Source organism: Ursus arctos, unplaced genomic scaffold (genome assembly GCF_023065955.2).
Source record: "Ursus arctos isolate Adak ecotype North America unplaced genomic scaffold, UrsArc2.0 scaffold_20, whole genome shotgun sequence".
In the NCBI taxonomy this organism is placed as follows: domain Eukaryota; kingdom Metazoa; phylum Chordata; class Mammalia; order Carnivora; family Ursidae; genus Ursus; species Ursus arctos.
This window is the reverse complement of record NW_026622875.1, coordinates 26,105,129-26,126,908: the sequence shown is the minus strand read 5'-3', so window position 1 is coordinate 26,126,908 and position 21,780 is coordinate 26,105,129. Positions and strand designations below refer to the sequence as shown.

Genomic DNA, 21,780 nt, shown 5'->3' with positions numbered 1-21,780 from the left:
GAAGGGGCGCCTGGGTGGCACAGCGGTTAAGCGTCTGCCTTCGGCTCAGGGCGTGATCCCGGCGTTATGGGATCGAGCCCCGCATCAGGCTCCTCCGCTATGAGCCTGCTTCTTCCTCTCCCACTCCCCCTGCTTGTGTTCCCTCTCTCGCTGGCTGTCTGTACCTCTGTCAAATAAATAAATAAAATCTTAAAAAAAAAAAAAAAAGAATGATTCTGGAAGCTTTCCTTCCTCTCCTATGTTTTTGGAATAGTTTGAGAAGAATAGTTATTAATTCTTTCAGTGTTTGGGAGAATTCACCTCTGAAGCCATCTTTTTTAATTTTTAATTTTTTTTATTACTGATTCAGTTGCATTGCTGGTGATTGGTCTGTTCAAATTTTCTGTTTCTTTCTGTTTCAGTTTTGGGAAGTTATGTTTGTAGAAATTTATCTACTTCTAGGTTGTCCAGTTTGGTGTATAATTTTTCATAATATTTTGTTACCAATTTTTATATTTCTTTGGTGCTATTTCTCCTTCATTTCTGATTTTGAGTCTTCTTTTTTTTGTAAGTCTGGCTAAAGGTTTATCAATTTTGTTGATTTTTTTTTTTTCCCAAAGAGCTAGCTCCTGGTTTTATTGATCTGGTTTTTTGTTTGTTTGTTTTTTCTATTTCATTTATTTCTGCTCTAATCTTTAATTCTTTCTGCTGGTTTTGGGTTTGGTTTGTTCTTTTTCTAGCTCCTTTAGGTGTACAGTTTGGTTGTTTATTTGAGATTTTTCTTGTTTCTTGAGGTAGGCCTGTATTGCTATAAACTTCCCCCTTAGAATAGTTTTTGCTGCATCCCAAAGATTTTGGGCTATTTTCATTTTCATTTGTCTCCATGTATTTTTCAATTTTCCCTTTGATTTCTTGGTTGACCCATTCATTATTTAGTACAGTTATTTAACCTCCATGTATTTGTGTTCTTTCGAGATTTTTTTCTTGTGGTTGATTTCTAGTTTGATAGTGTTGTGGTTGGAAAAGATGCATGGTCTGACTTCAGTCGTTCTGAATTTGTTGAGACTTGTTTTGTGGCCTAATATTCGATCTATTCCTGGAATGTTCTGTGTGTGCTTGGGAGTACTGAATCCTAACCAGTAGGCCACAGAGATCCATGTGCACTTGAAAAGAATGTGTATTCCCATTTTTAGGATGGAATGTTCTGATTATATGTTAGATCTATCTGGTTCAGTGTTTCATTCAAAGCCATTGTTTCCTTGTTGATGTTCTGTTGGATATCTGTCCATTGATCTGAGTGAGATGTTAAAGTCCTTTACTATTGTTTTACTATAGATTACTTCCTTTGTGTTTATTACTAGCTGCTTTATGTATTTGGGTGCTCTCATGCTGGGTGTGTGAATATTTACAATTGTTACACCTTGGCAGATTGTTCTATTTATGATTATATAGTACCCTTCTTTGTTTCTTTTTTTTTTTTTTTTTTTTAAAGATTTTATTTATTTATTCGACAGAGAGAGACAGCCAGCGAGAGAGGGAACACAAGCAGGGGGAGTGGGAGAGGAAGAAGCAGGCTCATAGCGGAAGAGCCTGATGTGGGACTCGATCCGGTAACACCGGGATCACGCCTTGAGCCGAAGGCAGACGATTAACCGCTGTGCCACCCAGGCGCCCCTCTTCTTTGTTTCTTGTTACAGTCTTTTATTTTAAAGTCCATTTTGTCTGATTGTAAGTATTGCCACCATGGCTTGCTTTTCACTTTCATTTGCATAATAAATGCCTTTCCATTTCTTCATTTTTGATCGGCATGTGTCTTTCTGTCTGAAATGAGTATTTTGAAGGCAGAGTATTGATTGATATTGCTTTTTTATCCTTTCTATCACCATATGTCTTTTGATTGGAATGTTTAGGCATTTACATTTAAAGTAATTGTTTATAGGTATGTATTTGTTGCTGTTTTGTTACTGCTTTTATGGTTGTTTTTGTATTTCTTCCCTGTCCCTTTCTTCTCTTGTTCTCTCACAGTTTGCTGGCTTTGTTTAGTGATATACCTGGATTCCTTTCTCTTTATTCTTTGCGTATCTATTACTGGTTTTTGATTTGTGGTTACCATTAGGTTTGTATATAAGATCTGCATATAGTGGTTTATATTAAGTTGATGGTTGCTTAAGTTTGAACCCATTCTTTCCTCCTCTTTCCCCCCAGGTTTTAGGTATATGCTGTCCTACTTTACGGCCTTTTATTTTTTTAATACCTTGACTGATTTTTTTATAGATAAACTTAATATTACTGCTTTTGTGGTTCCTACTTTTCTTACTCTTACTTATGATCTCTCTTTTCCAATCAAAGAGTCCCCTTTAACATTTCTGACTTTGTTTTTAAATTTTCCCAGATTTGGGGCCCTGACTGGCTCAGTTGGTAGGACATGTGACTCTTGATCTTGGGGTTGTGAGTTCAAACCCCATGTTGGATATAGAGGTTACTTAAAAATAGGATTAAAATTTTTTTCTCCCCACCTTTATTGAGTCTTGTGATAACTGTTTCTGGTTTTGGCATCAGGATAATTCTGGCCTCATGGAATCAGTTGGAAGTATTGCTTCTCTTCTCTTTTTATGGAAGAATTAATAAAGGGTTGACATTAAATCTATAAATGTTCAGTAAAATTCATCAGTGTAGCAATCTGGGCCTTGAGTTTGCTTTATAAGTAGCGTACATAATGTAGTTGATCTATAATATATTAATCTCAGGTGTACAAGATACTCAATAATTCTATACATTATGCAGTGCTCATCATGATAAGTGTAGTTCTCATCTATCACAGTGTTATTACAATATTCTTAGGTATATTCCCTATACTAAACTTTTCATCCCCAGGACTTATAACTGGAAGTTTGTACCTCTTAATCCTCTTCACCTATTTTGCCCATCTCCCACCCTCCTCCCCTCTGTTTGAATCTATATTTGTTACAGGTTTATCAGATTTTCTGTTTCTTCCTGACTCAGTTTCAGTAGTTTGTATTTTTATAGGAATTAGTCCATTTAATCTTAGTCATCAAATTTGTTGCTGTACAATTTATAGTATTTTCTTTTTTTGTTATTTTCTTATCTTTATTTCTGTAGTAATGGCTCCTGTTTCTCATTTTAGTAATACAAATATTTTTGTCTATTTCAAATTTTGTCAATTTTGTTGTCAAGCAACTTTTTGATTTTTCTCTGTTGTCTTTATATTCTATTTGATTTATTTCTACTACTAGTTTCCCTTCTCCTGTTAGCTCTGTTCTTTTTCTAGTTTCTTAAGGTAGAATATTGGATTATTGATTTGAAATCTTTTTTCTTTTAATATGCCCATTTATAGCTATGAATTTTAGCTGTAGTCTTAAATGAGACATGTGGTCTCTTCTAGAGAATGTTTTGCATGCACTTGAATGTGTAGTGTTGTTGGGGGCAGTGTTCTATATATGTTTATTGCACATGATGGTTTATAGTGTTTAAGTCTGCTGTTCTTCACTGATCCCCAGTCTGGTGGTTTTATCCATTATTAGAGGTAGGATATGTAAGTCAATAGCTACTGTTGTAGACCTGTCTATTTCTTCCTTCAATTTCTGTCAATTTTTGCTTCACATATTTTGGGGCTCTGTTAGGTGCATATATTTTTATAATTGTATATCTTGTTGGTGTATTGAACTTTTTATCAATATATGTATGTATTTACCTCCTGTAATTTTTTTATTTTGAAGTCTGTATTGTCTGACAATAGTAGAGCCACCCTGGACCTGTTTAGATTACCTTTTGCATAGAATTTTTATCTTTTTATCTTTTTTTTTTTTTTTTTAAGAATGTGGTTTAGATTTTGTTTAATTGAGGGAGAGACAGTGAGAGGAGAGTGAGGGAGAGAGAGCAGGAAAGGGGGGAGGGTCAGAAGGAGAAGCAGACTCCCTGCTGAGCAGGAGCCTGATGCTGCCTTGGGCTGATCAGGGACTCCAGGATCATGACCTGAGCTGAAGGCAGACACTTAACTGACTGAGCCACCCAGACACGCCAACATAGAATCTTTTTCTTTTTCCTTTTTTTATTTAAACCTTCTGATGTCCTCATCTATAAAGTGAGGTTCTTGTGGAAAAATGTAGACATATTTTTATTAAACTTGATTTTTAATTTTTTATTCAACTTATTTAAATTTAAAAAGCACCTCCCCAAACAGTTGCCCTGTTTCCTCCCCTCCCCTAATTTATTCTCTGTATCTACAAGCTTTTTAAAAAATATATACATCTATTCTTTTAGGTTCTACATATGCCTAGTGCAGTATTTGTCTGTCTTTGACATTTCACTTAGCGTAATGCCTTTGAGCTCCATCCATGTTGTTGCAAATGACAGTTTTGTTTGTTTTTTTTTTTTACGGCAGAATAATATTCCGGTGTATATATGTACCACAATTTATCCATTCATCCATTGATGGACACTTAGGTTGTTTCTGTATCTTGGCTATTGTAAATAATGCTTTAGTGAACATGGGGGTACAGATTATCCTTTCGCATTAGTGTTTTCATTTTCTTCAGATAGATACCCAGTAATTGAATTTCTGGATCTTATGGTAGCTCTAATTTTAATTTTTCGAGGATCCTCCATAGTGTTTTCCATTGCGGTTGCACCAATTTACATTCCCACTAACAGTACACGAGGGTGTCCTTTTCTTTTCTTTCTTTTTTTTTTTTTTAATTTTTTATTATGTTAGTCACCATACAGTATATCCTTAGTTTTTGATGTAGTGTTCCATGATTCATTATTTGCATATAACACCCAGTGCACCATGCAATACGTGCCCTCCTTAATACCCATCACCAGCCTACCCCAGTCCCCCACCCCCCTCCCTTCTGAAACCCTTAGTTTGTTTCCCAGAGTCCACAGTCTCTCGTAGTTCATTCCCCCTTCTGTTTACCGCCCCTTCATTCTTCCCTTCCTTCTCCTACCAATCTTAGTGCTATTTCTTATGTTCCATAAATGAGTGAAACCATATGATAACTGTCTTTCTCTGCTTGACTTATTTCGCTTAACATAATCTCCTCCAGTCCTGTCCATGTTGCTGCAAATGTTGGGTAATCATTCTTTCTGATGGCTGAGTAATATTCCATTGTATATATGGACCACATCTTCTTAATCCAGTCATCTGTTGAAGGGCATCTCGGCTCCTTCCACGATTTAGCTATTGTGGACAAGGCTGCTATGAACATTGGGGTGCATATAGCCCTTCTCTTCACTACGTCTGTATCTTTGGGGTAAATACCCGGTAGTGCAATGGCTGGATCATAGGGTAGCTCAATTTTTAACTTTTTAAGGGACCTCCACACTGTTTTCCAAAGTGGCTGTGCCAACTTGCATTCCCACCAACAGTGTAAGAGGGATCCCTTTGCTCATGGATCGGAAGAATAAACATAGTTAAAATGTCTGTGCTACCCAGAGCAATCTACACGTTCAATACCATCCCGGTCAAAATACCAATGACATTTTTCAAAGAGCTGGAACAAATAGCTCTTAAATTTGTGTGGAACCAGAAAAAGCCCCAAATCGCCAAGGAATTGTTGAAAAGGAAAAACAAAGCTGGGGACATCACATTGCTGGATTTCAAGCTGTACTACAAAGCTGTGATCACAAGGACAGCATGGTACTGGCACAAAAACAGACACATAAACCAATGGAATAGAATAGAGAACCCAGAAATGGACCTTCGGCTCTTTGGGCAACTAATCTTTGACAAAGCAGGAAAAAACATCCAGTGGAAAAAAGACAGTCTCTTCAATAAATGGTGCTGGGAAAACTGGACGGATATATGCAAAAGAATGAAACTTGACCACTCTCTCACACCATACACAAAGACAAACTCCAAATGGATGAAAGACCTCGATGTGAGAAAGGGTATCCTTTTCATACCCTTACCCACACTTGTTAATTCTTGTCTTTTTGATAATAGGCATTCTAGTAGGAGTGAAGTGATATCTCCTTGTGGTTTTGATTTGCATTTCTCTGATTAGTGAAGTCAGGTATCTTCTCTTGTACCTGTTGGCCATCTGTATGTCTTCTTCAGAAAAATGTCTGGTTCAGCTCTCCCCATGTTTTAATTGGATGTTTTTCTATTGAGTTGTGTGATTTCTTTATATATTTTGGATGTTAGCCCTTTATCAGAGAAGATTTGCAAATATCTTCTCCCATTCATAGGTTTTCATTTTGTTGAAGGTTTCCTTTGCTGTGCAGAAGCCTTTTAGTTTGGTGTAGTCCCATTTGTTTATTTTTGCTTTTGTTGCTTTTGCTTTTGGTGTCAGATTAAGGAAAAACCATTGCTGGGGCACTTGGGTGGCTCAGTCGGTTGAGCGTCTGCCTTTAGCTCAGGTCATGGTCTTAGGGGCTTGGAACAAGCTCCACAGTGGGCTCCCTGCTGAGTGGGGAGCCTACTTCTCCCTCTCCCTCTGTCCCCACCACTCATGCTCTCTCTCAAATAAATAAAATCTTTTTTTTTTTTCTTAACGATTTTATTTGACAGAGAGACAGCCAGTGAGAGAGGGAACACAAGCAGGGGGAGTGGGAGAGGAAGAAGCAGGCTCCCAGCAGAGCAGGGAGCCCGACGCGGGGCCCAATCCCAGAACTCTGGGATCATGCCCTGAGCCGAAGGCAGACACTTAATGACTGAGCCACCCAGGCGCCCCTGAAATAAATAAATAATATCTTAAAAAACAAAACAAAACAAAACAAAAACTTTGCTAAGACCTGTGTCAAGGAGCTTACTGCCCATGGCTTCTATGAGTTTCTGGTTTCTGGTTTTATACGTAAGTCTAATTCATTTTGAGTTGATCTTTGTATATAGACAAAGGCAGCTGTCCAGTTTCTTTTGCATTGGCTTTCCAGTTTTTCACAATACTTTTCTTTCTTTCCTTCGAGAAGGAGGGAGAGAGAGAGAGAGAGACAGTGTGTGTGTGTGTGTGTGTGTGTGTGTGTGTGTGTGTGTGAGTGAAGGGCAGAGGGAGAGGGAGAGAGAGAATCCCAAGCATGTTCTACGTTCAGCATGAATGCTGATATGGGCTTGATCTCAGACCCTGAGATCATGACCTTAGCCGAAATCAAGAGTCAGATGCTTAACCAACTGAGCCACCCAGGCACCCTTACAGCACCACATTCTGAAGAGGCTGTCCTTTTCCCCATTGTATATTCATGGCTCCTCTCTCAAAAGTTAATTGACCATATATGTGTGGTTTTATTTCTAGGTGCTCTGTTCTGTTCTGTTGGTTTATGTGTCTGTCTGAATTCAGTCCCATACTGTTTTGATTATTATTGCTTTGTAATATAGTTTGAAATCAGGATCATGATACCTCTAGGTTTGTTCTTTCTCAAGATTGCTTTATTTGGGATCTTTTAAAGTTTCATACAAATTTTGGGATTCTTTGTTTTTATTTGTGTGAAAAATGCCATTGGAATTTTTTTTTCCCAATCAAATTTTGATAGGGATTGTATTGAATCTACATATTACTTTAGGGTACTATGGACAATTTATTCTTTCCATCTATGCATATAGAATATCTTTCCATTTGTGTTATTTATCAGTTTCTTCTAATAATGTTTTAAGGTTTCGATATACAGACCCTTGGTTAAATTCTTGGGTATTTTATTCTTTTGGATGTAATTGTAAATGGGATTTTTACTTAATTTATTTTCTAATAATTATTAGTATGTAGAGATGCAGCAGATTTTTATATACTGATTATATATCCTGCAACTTTACTGAATTTATTTATTCTAATTTTTTTTTTTTTTTTTTGGAATCTTTAGGTTTAGGGTTCAGGGCGTGTGTATATATATTTATACACACACACACACATACACACACACATATATAATACGTCATCTGCAGATAGTGACAGTTTTACTTTGTTTCCAGTTAGGATGCCCTTTCTTTTTTGTGACTGTTCTGGTTAGGACTTCAATTCTGTGCTGCATAAAAATGGTGAGACTGGGCATCTTTGTCTTTTTCCTGATCTTAGTGGAATCGCTTTCAGATTTTCAACATTCAGTATGATATTAGCTGTGGGCTTGTTATATGTGGCCTTTATTATGTTGAGGTACGTTCTCTGTATACCTGCTTTGTTAAGAAATTTTATCATAAATGGATGTTGAATTTTGTCACATGTCAAATTTTCTCTGGCTCTGTTTAGATGATCATGATTTTTATTATTATATTATAGATGTTAAACCATCCTTGCATTCCTTGAATAAATCCCACTTGATCATCGTATATGATATTTTTAATGTATTGTTGAGTTAGATTTACTAATAGTTTGAGGATTTTTGCATCTGTGTTCATCAAGAATATTGGCCTGTAGGGGCACCTGGGTGGCTCAGTTGTTAAGCATCTACCTTCGGCTCAGGTCATGATCCCAGGGTCCTGGGATCGAGCCCTGCATCGGTCTCCCTGCTCAGTAGAAAGTCTGCTTCTCCCTCTCCCACTCCCGCTGCTTGTGTTCCCTCTCTTGCTGTCTCTCTCTCTGTTGAATAAATAAAATCTTAAAAAAAAAAAAAAAAAGAATATTGGCCTGTAATTCTTCTTTTTCTGGTATCTTTGGTTTTGATATCAGGATAGTCTGGTCTTGTAAAATGAGTTTGGAAGAGTTCCCCTCTGTTTTATTTTGTTTTGTTTTGTTTTTTTTGGAGGAGTTTTAGAAGAATTGGTAAACATGTACAGCTCTCCAGGGGATAGCGGCACACTGGAACCTGGTAGGGGGTAAGTGCAGAGATAGTGCCCGCCCTCTGAGGTCTCTGGAAAGGATTACTGTTGGCCCCAAGATACATTCCTAATAAAAACAAAAGTCTGCCTTCAGATTGCAATTATGATGATCAGCTAATAAGCCTTCTTCACAGACAGACAGTTCCTAAGCCTGTTGCCCCTTGTTGTGCATTGTGGGTTATGGACGCTTTAGAACTTTTTCTCATTTTTTGCAGTCCTGTGGGTCTCAGGAGTGTAAGCCCTACTGGCCACCAGAGTCAGGTGATGCAGAGGTGTCCGTTGGCAGCAGTCACAAAAATCAGGTTACCAGATGGTATGATTTTCTTTCTGGGTCACACCAATTATTGCAGTCCCATGGAACCAAGAATGTAAGGTCCTCTGACCTCCAGAACCAAGCCATCAAGAGATGTCCCCTAGATGGCACCTGCAAAAATTGGGGCACCAGCTTTGTGCAAAAGCTCCCTTCTAGGAGATGCTAGTGCTCTGGAGCATGGCAAAGAGAACACAAAGATGGTGCCCCCTCAGCCTCTGTTCTTGTTGAGTATTCAAGCAGGCTCCTAGATGTATGTGTATATGTCTGCCCTTCAGGCTGATGGTTTAATATAAGCATGTGAGCTTTCTTCACTTTAAGTCTGGGTGCAGTTTGCTGCCTTTGAGCTGTGTTTTGGGGTGAGTCCAAGTGTGTGAGGCCTTAAAAGTGGTTTTCAAGATTGCTTCCCAGTCTTGTGGGTCTCAGGATATGAGCCCTGTTATGTAATTTGGGGGTGTGTCTTTCAGGTGTTTATCTTAAAAGTTTGGGATTCTCAGTTTGGGGCTCTAACTCTTTGCTCCTTAGGGAGAAGGTCCAGGTTTTACATGAGGTTAATGTGCTATTGTGTCCCCCAGCCTCTCATACCTGCCTTGATGTGGTTTTCTTCTGTGTAGTTGTCACTGATTCAGCCTTTAGGATTTTTATTTTTAGTTTTTTAGAGGACATTTTAGAGGACATTATTTTTTTAGAGGACATCAATATGTAGCTATAGATGCATTGTGGCTATGGGAGGAGGTGCGTTCAGGTTCTTCCTATATTACCCTCAAAAGCTGCATTTTTTTTTTTTTAAAGATTTTATTTATTCATTTGATGGAGACAGCCAGTGAGAGAGGGAACACAAGCAGGGGGAGTGGGAGAGGAAGAAGCAGGCTTCCAGTGGAGGAGCCCGATGTGGGGCTCGATCCCGGAACTCTGGGATCACGCCCTGAGCCGAAGGCAGATGCTTAACGACTGTGCCACGCAGGCGCCCCAAAAGCTGCATTTTTAAATCTATAGTAATAGAGGAATTTAACCCGTTTACATTTAATGTGATTACTAATAAAGGATTTATTTCTGCTATTTTACCTATTTTCTCTGTTTTTTTGTTCCTTGGTTCCTCCATTAATGCTTTTACTAGTAGTTATTTTTTTAAGTGTGTCATTTTGATTCACTTCTTTCATTCATTTTCATCATTTTTCTCCTAATGGTTATCTAGGGGATTACAATTATTACCTTAAATTTACAGCAATTTGTTTTGAATGATACCAGTTTAGCTTCAGTAGTATACAGAAGTTCTACTTGTATATATCTCCATTCTTCCTCCATGTCGTTATTATAGATTATATCTTTATACATTGTGTACCCATTAACAGATTTATAATTGTTTTGTGCATTTGCTTTTTAAATACCATGGGAAGAAGAGAGATGTTACAGACAAAATCAAAGTACTGTAATAATACTGTTTTTTATGTTTACTTAAAAAATTCCATTTATTAGTGTTTATTTTTTCTCATGGCATCAAGGTACTTACTGTGGTGCTTTCATTTCAGGCTAAAGAACCTGTAACATTTCTTGAATGGCATGTCTACTGTAACAACCTTCTTCAGCTTTTGTCTGGAAATGTCTTAATTTTTCTTTTATTCTTGAAGGATAGTTTTGTTGGATATGTTTGACACTTTTCTTTTTCCTTTCAAGACTCTTAAATATCCCACTGGACTCTGTGATTTCTGGTAAGAAATCAGCTGTTAATTTTATTGAGGATGTACTGTATGTGACAAGATCTTCTCTCTTGCTGCCCTCACATTCTTTTCCTTATGTTTGGGTTTCACTAGTTTGATTATAATGTGAGCTTGGTGTGAATCTGAGTTCATCCTGCCTGCATGGAATTCACTGAAATTCTTGGATGTGTATATTTACATCTTTCATCAAATCTGGGAAGTTTTCAGACATTATTTCTTGAAATATTTTATCTGCTTCTTCCTCTTCTTTAAAAAAAAAAACTTTTTGCTCTTTTAAAAAAAATTAAATTCAATTAACATATAATATATTAGTTTCAGAGGTCAAGTTCAGTGATTCATCAGTCTTATATAACACCCAGTGCTCCTTGCGTCATGTGCCTTCCTTAGTGTCCATCACCCAGTTACCCTATCCCACAATCCCCTCCCCTCCAGCAACCCTCATTTTTTCCTATGATTAAGGGTCTCTTATGGTTTGTCTCCCCCTCTGATTTTGTCTTGTTTTATTTTTCCCTTCCTTCCCCCATGATCCTGTTTTGTTTCTTAAATTCCACATGCGTGAAATCATATGATAACTGTCTTTCTCTGATTGACTTATTTCACTTAGCATAATACCCTCTAGTTCCAGCCACATCATTGCAAATGGCAAGATTTCTTTCTCCTTTTTGATGGCTGAGTAGTATTCCATTACATACACACACACACACACACACACACACACACACACACACACATACCACATCTTTTTTATCCATTCATCTGTCAATGGACATCAGGGCTCTTTCCATAGTTTGGCTATTGTAGACATTGCTGCTAAAAACATTGGGGGTGCAGGTGCCCCTTTGGATCACTGCATTTATGTTCTTGGGGTAAATACCTTGTAGTGCAATTGCTGGGTCTTAGGATGGCTCTATTTTCAACTTTTGGAAGAACCTCCATTCTGTTTTCCAGAGTAGCTGCACCAGCTTGCATTCCCACCAACAGTGTAAGAGGGTTCCCCTTTCTCCACATCCTTGCCAACATCTGTTGTTCCCGACTTGTTAATTTTAGCCATTCTGACTGGTGGGAGGTGGTAGTATCTCACTTTGGTTTTGATTTGTATTTCCCTGCTGCCAAGTGCTGTTGAACATTTTTTTCATGTGTTTGTTGGCTATTTGTATGTCTTCTTTGGAGTAATGTCTGTATATGTCTTCTGCCCATTTTTTGATTGGATTATTTGTTCTTTGGGTGTTGAGTTTGATAAGTTATTTATAGGTTTTGGGTACTAGCCCTTTATCTGATATGTTGTTTGCAAATATCTTCTTGCATTCTGTTGGTTGTCTTTTGGTTTTGTCAACTGTTTCCTTTTCTATGCAAAAACTTTTTATCTTGATGAAGTCCCAATTCATTTTTGCCTTTGTTTCCCTTGCTTTTGGAGATGTGTCTAGCAGAAGTTGCTGTAGCCAAGGTCGAAGAGGTGTTGCCTCTGTTCTCCTCTAGGATTTTGGTGGATTTTCCTGTCTCACATTTAGGTCTTTCATCCATTTTGAGTCTATTTTTGTGTATGGTGTAAGAAAATGGTCCAGTTTCATTCTTCTGGATGTGGCTGTCCAATTTTCCCAACACCATTTGTTGAAAAGACAGTCTTTTTTCCATTGGATATTCTTTCCTGCTTTGTGGAAGGTTAGTTGACCATAGAGCTGAGGGTCTTCTTCCTCTTCTTCTGAGAGTACTGTAATGTGTATGTTGGTACATGTCTGCTTCCTTACGGGTTCCTCAGGCTGTTCATTTTTCTTTTTTGTTTTCTTAGCTTCTCCTCAGACTAATTTCAGTTGTCTTATCTTCAAGTTCTCTGAATTTTTCTTTTGCTCAAAATCTGCTGTTCAACCCCTTTAGTAAGCTTTTCATTTCAGTTATTGTTCTTTTCAACTCCAGAATATCTGCTTAGTTTCTTTTTATTTCTGTCTCTTTATTGGCATATTCATTTTGTTCACTGTTTTTTGTTTTTTTTTTAATTTCCTCCCCCCCCCCCCCCATGATTTCCTTTAGCTCATTGACTTGTATTTAAGACTATTGCTGGGGTTCTTGGGTTGCTCAGTTGCCTGAATGTCTGACTCTTGGTTTTGGCTCAGGTTATGATCTCATGGGTCATGAGATCAAGCCCTGTGTCAGATTCCCTTCTCTCCCTTTGCCTCTCCTGCAACTTGTGCATACATGTAGGTGCATTCTCCCTCTCTCTTTTTCTCCCTCTCTCTTTTTCTCCCTCTTTTTCTCCCCCCCTTTCTCTCTCTTTTTCTCTCTCTAAAATAAAATAAATAAGTCTTTTAAGAAAGACTGTTCCTATAACATCTTTGACAATTCCAATGTCTGAGCTTCCTCAGTGATGGTTTCTGTCAAATTCTTTGTTTACTGTGAATGGTCTATAGTAGCCTGTTTCTTTATGTGTTTAGTAATTTCTTGTTTTTGTTGAGTACTGGGAATAATGTGTATTTCTGGTAATGTTGTAAATCTAATTCACTCATCAGGGATTGTGGAGTTTTGCTTGTTGGGGGCTGAATCTATCCATTTGTGACTTTCTGAGCTGTTTTTGCAAAAATATGTTACATGTTGAGTGTGGTCACTGAAGTTTCTGGCAGTCAACCAGTGACCTGACGTAGATTTCTTTAAACATCTGGCTCCTTGAAGAGAAACTGACTTTTTAATTTTTATTTATTTATTTTTAAAAACTTGTTGGATTTTATTTTTTATTTTTAAATATTTTATTTATTTGTCAGAGAGAGAGAGAAAGCACAAGCAAAGGCAGTGGCAGGCAGAGGGAGAAGTAGGCTCCCTGCTGAACAAGGAGTCCAATGCGGGATTTGATCCCAGGCCCCTGGGATCATGACCTGAGCTGAAGGCAGGTGCTTAACTCACTGAGCCACCCAGGCATCGCAAGAAACTGTCTCCTTAAATCCCATCTCAGCTTTAGAGAGCTACTTGAACCTGTCCAGGTTGAAACAGCTGCCAGCCCTGATTTTTGGGGGACAGGGTGCTTATTGCCTACTCTGACAACAGCTAGCCACACTAGAAACATGGGCTGATAGTCCCCATGGCTGCCTGCTGCAGGGTTGCAGGGTGTGGCATGGTTCTGCTAGACTCCAGAGTTTCAAAATAGTTGCTTCAGACTGTTCCTGTGAAATCAATAGATGTTTCGTTTGAGGCCTGGATTCTTAGAACTTCTTGTTCCAGCATTTTCTATGATATCACTCAACTCTTTTGTGTTAAACACATAATTTTAATGTAGTTTTCTAATTCCTCTGACTTTTTAAAAAACTGTGTTTATTGAGTTATTTGGCAGTTGCTCTAAGGGTTACGATATGTATGTCAATTGACCACAGTCCCTACTTCAAATTAAAACTGACTTAATTCTGGTAAAATATAGGATCTTTGATCCCATAGCTCCCCTTCCTTTGTTCCGTTATTGTTATATACCTTATGAGTCTAGAAACAAAGTATTAAAATAATTGCTTTATACAATCTTGTCTTCTAAAGTATTAGAGAACTATATACAGTATTGTATATTTAATCACATATTTAACATTTTTAGTGATATTACTTACTCCTGTGGATTTTAATTACTGTCTGTTGTTATTTTCTTTCACCCTGAAGGACATCCTGAGGTGTGGGCAATGGTAGCAGCCTTAGTTAAGAATGTCACTGTTCTTATCTCAAGTTTAGCAATGTTGTTTTGTTTTTTTAATCAATAAGCACTTCTCAATTTGTTAATATTTGATCTGATTCCCTAAGCCTCCGAATGTTTGTTTTTGACAATTTTGTCCAGTTGTATAGTTGTTTCTTTGGGGGGAGAGTTTTCTGAACTCTTCACTCTGCCATAGCTGGAAGTTTTACCCACACACCTTGATATTTTTTGCAAAATATAACTTTTTCAACTTTTTTTATTGTTGTAAAATACACATGAAATTTACCAATTTAACTATTTTTAAGTGTACATCCAGTGGTATTAAATACATTCTTAATGTTGTGCAGCCATAACCAGTATTCATCCATGTAACTCTATTCATCTTGCAAAACTGGAACTAGGGGCACCTTACTAGCTCAGTTGGAAGAGCATGGGACTGTTGATCTTGTGGTTGTGAGTTCAAGCTCCATATTGGGCGTGGAGATTACTAAAAAAAAAAAAAAAACTTAAATGTTTTAAAAAAGAAAAGAAAAAGAAACCGGAACTTTATACCTGTTAATTGCCTCCTCTCAGCCCCTGGCAATCACCATTCTACTTTGTGTGATTTTCACTAAGTACCTTATATAAGTAGAATCATATTGTATCTTTTTAATTCAGTTGATCAATTAATTAACATACAGTGTATTATTAGTTTCAGAGGTAGAATTCAGTGATTCATCAGTTGTATATAACGCCCAGTGCTCATGACCTCATGTGCCCTCCTTAATGTCCATCACCCAGTTACCGCAGCCCCCCACCCACCTCCTCTCCAGCAACCCTCAGTTTGTTTCCTATGATTAAGAATCTCTTATGGTTTGTCTTCCTTTTTGATTAAGTCTTGTTTTATTTTTCACTCCCTTCCTCTATGCTCCTCTGTTTTGTTTCTTAAATTCCACAAATGAGTGAAATCATATAATACTCCATCTCTGACTTATTTTCCCTTGACATAATACTGTCTAGTTCCATCCACGTCGTTGCAAATGGCAAGATTTCATTCCTTTTGATGGCTGAGTAATACTCCATTGTGTGTGTGTGTGTATACACATCACATCTTCTTTATCCATTCATCTGTTGATGGACATCTGGGCTCATTCCATAGTTTGGCTATTGTGGACATTGCTGCTATAAACATTGGGGTGCAGGTGTCCTGTCGGATCACTACATTTGTATCTTTGGGGTAAATACCCAGTAGTGCAATTGCTGGGTCATAGGGTAGCTCTATTTTCAACTTTTTGAGGAACCTCCATTCTGTTTTCCAGAATGGCTGTACCAGCTTGCATATTGTATTAATTTGCGTTTTTGTGAATGGCTTATTTCACTTCACTTAATGTCCTCAAGGTTTATCCATGGTATAGCACGTGACAGGAAGTTTTTCCTTTTTAAGGCTAAATAGTATTCCACTGTATGTACATACCACATTTTGCTTACTCATTCATCCATTGATGGAGACTTGGGTTGCTTCTGTGTTTCAGTTATTGTGAGTAATGTTGCTTTGAGTGTGGGTGTACAGATATCTCCTTGAGATCCTGGTTCCATTCTTTTTGGTATATTGCCAGAAGTGGAATTTCTGGATCGCATGATAATTTTTAAATTTTTGAGGAACTTCTATGCTATTTTTTGTAGTCGCTATACCAGTTTACATTCCCACCAGTACTGTGCAAAAGTTCTAATTTCTCTACATTCTTGCAAACATTGCTTGTTTTCTGTTTGGTAGTAGCCATCCCAGTATTTGTGTTGTGGTACCTCATTCTAGCTATGGTTTGTATTTACCTAATGATTAGTGATACTGAGCTGGAGGGGCAGGGGCTTGCAGCAGTGGGGTAAGGAGGTACAACAGTGGCTACCTACCTGTCTAACTACATCTCTGTAACCAAAATCAGCAGTGGGTGATCCCTCATATTCAGAGGACAGAGTGCTTTTCGCCTGCACTGGCTCCTGAAAGCCCTGTGTAAGCTGCTCCAGGACTATAGGACTGCTGCCTGCCTTGGGGCTACGGGGCAGCGGATGAGTAGCGGCTATTGTGCTGAGAGCTAAAACTGACTAAAATTAGCTGCAGTTTATTCTCCAAATTTTCCGCTGGGAGTTGGAAGCCTTCAATAGACTAGAGTTTCAAAAAGTTTTATCGGACAGATTATGTCAGTGCAGTTGTTGTCTAGGTGAGGACAGATTCCTGGTGCTTCCTACTCTGCCATCTTCCCAGAATCCTCTGTATAGATGGCTTTTTGTTCTGTCCTCAGCTATGTCCTATGATTTATAGAAATTGGGCTGAGAGCCAAGAAAGGGCTAAAAGTGGACATACTTCTCTTACGCTGATGGAACCCAGGGGAAGGAAAAAAGTTGGGGGTTGGGCAAGGAGTCACTGGGCTTCATCATCTTGCCTGGGTCTTCCAGACCCCATTTTTTTTCTTTCCCAGGAGGTGGCCTGAGGCTTGGCCCTTCACTTATCTCTGTCCCCATGGAGCCTTCCTGGCTCCTGCTACCTCCCTTTCCCCTGCTACCTCCTTTCCCCATATGCCCTGCCCATATGAGGTGGACAGACATTGAAGACTCAGAGTAAAGTACCACCCGCCTCTTAGCCTTGCTTTGTAACTGCTGGGTACCCTCTGTCTGGGTGTGAAAGGTCGTGGCTCCAGGATAAGTGTCGGCCTTGTATATTCTGCCTAAGGTTTTCATTCATTTTCAGTCAGCTTTGTGCAGTTAGGGGTGCTGGGCCTGAGGTGTGTTTGGAGCTGGGGTAGGAGTGAATGGAGTCTCTCTGAGCTTATATCCTGTTGGAACTCTTGGGGAAACTACTGCCAAGGAGGGGAGAGAGGGTATTTGCCGCAGAAAGTAATAAGCCAGCCATTCCTCCTGTTATGGGGAGAAATTGAGTATATAATTTTGGGAGAACCTGTACTGATTAGGTCTCTTGCCTCCAGCATAGAATTTCTGTGACTAAAAGCCAAATGTAATTTTATTACTGCCTTTATCTTTCTGCAGGTAGTGCCTTGAACACCTCTGTAACTGCATGCCTTGCCTTTCTCTTTTGGCAGAGGAACGTCCTGGCATCTGGAGTCATCCCTCAGATTTCTCTGATCATGGGGCCGTGTGCTGGTGGGGCTGTGTATTCCCCCGCTCTAACTGATTTCACGTTCATGGTAAAGGTAAGAGAGAAGAGCCTGTTTCTCCTGCCTTTTGAGAATTGTGTAGTAACTCAACCTGCAATAAAAATAGTTCCTGACCTAGATCTGGGTTATCTGCATTATCACTGTTCTCAGCATAGTAACGATAAGGTCTTAGTGGAGAGAAGGTTTGGGCATGAAATCTGTAGCTTATGGGACTTCTGTGGCAGAATGTGCTTGTGTACTTCATTGGTGGGTGATTTTACTTGTTGATTTGAATTGCAAATGATTTTTAAGTAATCAAAGGACCCTGTCTTCTGCCTAGACAGATGATTGGTTGCTGAATCCTATTAAAAAAGTTCCTCATGGAGGCACCTGGGGGGCTCAGTTGGTTGAGCATCTGACTCGATTTCAGCTCAGGTTTTGATCTCAGGGTTGTGGGATCAAGCCCTGTGTTACACTCTGTCCTGGGCGTGGAGCCTGCTTAGGATTCTCTCACCCCCTCTCCCTCTGCCCTTCCCCCACACCTCCCCCCACTTTCTCTCCCTTTCTTAAAAAGAAAGAAAATGTTTCTCATGGTAGTCTTTTCTGTAATCTACTTTATTGGGAAGTTGCTTCTTATGTCTCACCTTTATTTCTTTGGCCGTTTGCCATTTCATTACATATTGTTTATAATGGTAAATCTGATCTCTAACTTCATTTTGAGAGGTGCTTTATCTTTAGTACATAATTTTGATAGAATGAGATTTCTAATTTTAAATGAGGCCTGCTTGCATTTGTACATGGGTAATTACTTTAACTTTGTACCTTTAAAAAAAAATTAGTCTTTTCCTCATGAAATACATTTAATAATAATGAGCAATAAATGCCAAGACTGATTCGGAGGGGGGGAGGTAAAGATAGTTCTCCAGTATGAGGAGAACACTGTAAATAGAGGGAGTGGAAATAGGGAACACCTTTTTCTCGAGGGTGGTTTGGCAGTAGGAATTGAGAAATTATGAAAAGCTTACCCTTTGATCCAGATATTCTGTTCTTAATGACAGACTGAAAGCAACCTATATGCTCAACAGGGGTGGATTTTAAAAATTCACATGACCACATCTCTTCCTGAACAAAGCCGAATTGCTTCTACCTTGCTTACGACATCCATATATATAATACCTACCTGAGCTCACCCAGTTCTCTTCTTCCTGCCGGAAACAGAGGTGGTAATTCCTTTGGCTAAGCCCGTCCTCTCCCCCTCTCCCTACATTCATGTGACTCTTCACACCTTTTCAGTAGCCAGCCTTCTCCTGTCCATTCTCTTTTATCTACCATCTTCAGCCTCTCCCTTAGTACTGGGTCCTCCCATCAGAACTAACCCCTCTTCAGGTATTTCCTATCTTCAAAACAACCACCAAAGCCCTTCCCTAGTCTGCATCTCCCTGTGGCTATTCCCTATTCCTATCTTCCCACCCGCTCCTTAACACATTCCAATTTGGCTCTGCCCCCTCACTCCACTAAAACCGGTTTTTTTAAGGTCATCAGTGATTTCTGTGTCACTGTCAGTGATCTTTAACACACATTCTCCTCAGTGTATTAGCAACATTTGTTTCCCTTTGCTTCCACTCCATTGTCTCTGGCATTTTTTCCTCACCTCTCCAGCTTTCTTGGTATCCATTGCCGTCTCCTGCCATTCCACTCACTGTAGATGCTGGCGTTCATTCTACATGGCTTTCTCTTTGTAGTTATTTTCTAGATTTATTGAGCTCTAATGGACATATAACACTGTATAAGTTTAAGGGGTACAATTTAAGAAACTTACATCTTGCAAAAATAGTTATTGCCCTAGTGTTAGTTAGCCAGCACCTTTGGCATCTCAAATAACTACCATTTCTTTTTTGTGGTGAGAACATTTAAGATCTACTCTCCTAGCAGTTGTCAAGTATATAACACAACATTAGCAGAAGGAATCACTGTGCTGTACATGAGATCTCCAGAGCTTGTTCATCTTACAACTGGAAGTTTACACCTTTCACCAGCACCTCCCCATTTCTTCCAGTCCCCAGCCCCTGATAACCAGCATTCTGCTCTGTTTTTATGAGTTCAGCTTTTTAAGATTTCACACCTAAGTGAGAGCATACATTACCTGTTTTTCTCTTTCTGATTTTATTTCACTTAGCACATGCATTTATACATGGGTAATAATGAGCCATGAGTGAAATGCTCTCAAGGTCCGTCCATGTTGTGGCAGGATTTCCTTCTTTGTCATGACTGAGTAATGTCTGTGTATTGCATTTTCTTCATCTGTTTATCCATTGTTGGACCCTTAGGTTGTTTTCCTATCTTGGCTATTGTAAATCATGCTGCAGTGAACATGGGAGTACACATATCTCTTTGAGATCTTGATTTCATTTCTTTTTAAAAAAATTTTAATTCTAATGTAGTTAACATACAGTGTTATCTTAGTTTCAGGTGTATAATATAGTGATTCAACAATTCCATATATTACTCAGTGGTCTTCAAGCTAAGTGCACAATTAATCCCCTTCACCTATTTCACCCATCTGCCACCCACCTCCCCTCTGGTAACCATCTGTTCTTCATAGTTAAGAGCCTGTTTTTTGGTTTGTCTTTTTTTTCCCTTTGTTCATTTGTTTTGTTTCTTAAATTCCACACATGAGTGAAATCATATGGTATTTGTCTTTCTCCGATTGGCTTATTTCACTTAGCCTTGTACTCTAACTCTGCCCTTATCGCACATGGCAAGATTTCATTCTTTTTTATGGCTGAATAATATTCCTCTGTGTGTGTGTGTGTGTGTGTGTGTGTGTGTGTGTGTGTGTGACATCTTCTTTATCCATTCATCAATCATGGATATTTGGGGGGCTGTTTCCATAATTTGGCTATTGTAAATAACACTGCAGTAAACATAAGGATGCATATATCCCTTTGAATTAGTGTTTGTATTCTTGGTGGTATGATTACTGGATCACAGGGTAGTTTTTGAGGAACCTCCCTACTGTTATGTACAGTGGCTGCACCAGTTTGCATTCCCACCAGCAGTGCATGAGGGTTCCTTTTTATCCACATTCTTGCCAACACTTGTTTCTTGTGTTTTTGATTTTAGCCATTCTGATAGGTGTGAGATGATATCTCATTGTGGTTTTGATTTTCATTTCCCTGAAGATGAGTGATGTTGAGCATCTTTTCATGTGTCTTTTAGCCATCTGTGTTTCTTCTTTGGAGAAATGTCTGTTCATGTTTTCTACCCATTTTTTGTTTGGGTTATTTGTTTTGGGGCTGTTGAGTTGTATCAGTTCTTTATATATTTTAGATACTAACCCTTTTTTTTTTTTAAGATTTTATTTATTTATTCGACAGAGAGAGAGACAGCCAGCGAGAGAGGGAACACAAGCAGGGGGAGTGGGAGAGGAAGAAGCAGGCTCATAGCAGAGGAGCCTGATGTGGGGCTCGATCCCAGAACGCCGGGACCACGCCCTGAGCCGAAGGCAGACGCTTAACCGCTGTGCCACCCAGGCGCCCCAGATACTAACCCGTTATCAGATATGTCATTTACAAATATCTTTTCCCATTTAGTAAGTTGTCTTTTAGTTTTGTTGATGGTTTCCTTTGGATATGTATCTAGAAGTAGAGTTGCTGGATCATATGATAATTCTATTTTAACTTTTTTGGGGAACTTCCCTACTGTTTTCCATAGTGGCTGTATCAATTTACATTCCCAAAAAGAGTGCACAAGGGTTCCCTTTTCTCCACCTTTTTGCCAACATTTACCGTCTTTTTGATAATAGCCATTCTAACAGGTTGAGGTGGTACCTCCTTTTGGTTTTGATTTACATTTCTCTAATGATTCGTGATGTTGGGTATCTTTTCATATACTTCTTGACCATTTGTTTGTCTTCCTTGGAAAAATGTCTGTTGAGATCTTCTGTTCATTAAAAACATTTTTTTCTAGCTTTATTGATACAATTGTCATATAACACTGTGTTAAGTTTAAAGTGTACAATGTGATAGCTTGATACATGTCTGTATTGTGAAATGTTTATCCCAATAAGGCTAGTTAACACATTTTTCACCTCACATGATTACCATTTTGGATTTTTGTTGTAATTGTTATTGAGTTGTAGGAGTTCTTTAAATATTTTTGATATTAACCCCTTTTCAGATATATGATTTGCAAATATTTTCTCCCATTCAGGAGGTTGCCTTTTCATT

General features: G+C 38.7%; 1 protein-coding gene across 4 annotated transcripts in view; it reads left to right on the top strand.

Annotated features, from left to right (window-relative positions):
- The window catches only part of PCCB (propionyl-CoA carboxylase subunit beta), a 104,300-nt gene that overhangs the window by 15,949 nt on the left and 66,571 nt on the right, over positions 1-21,780 (top strand). For all 4 annotated transcript variants that reach the window (XM_026497091.3, XM_057315812.1, XM_057315814.1 and 1 more), the window contains exon 6: positions 17,498-17,608. In XM_026497091.3, the coding sequence (XP_026352876.1) occupies positions 17,498-17,608 (111 nt within the window). The remainder of the gene's footprint in view (positions 1-17,497; positions 17,609-21,780) is intronic.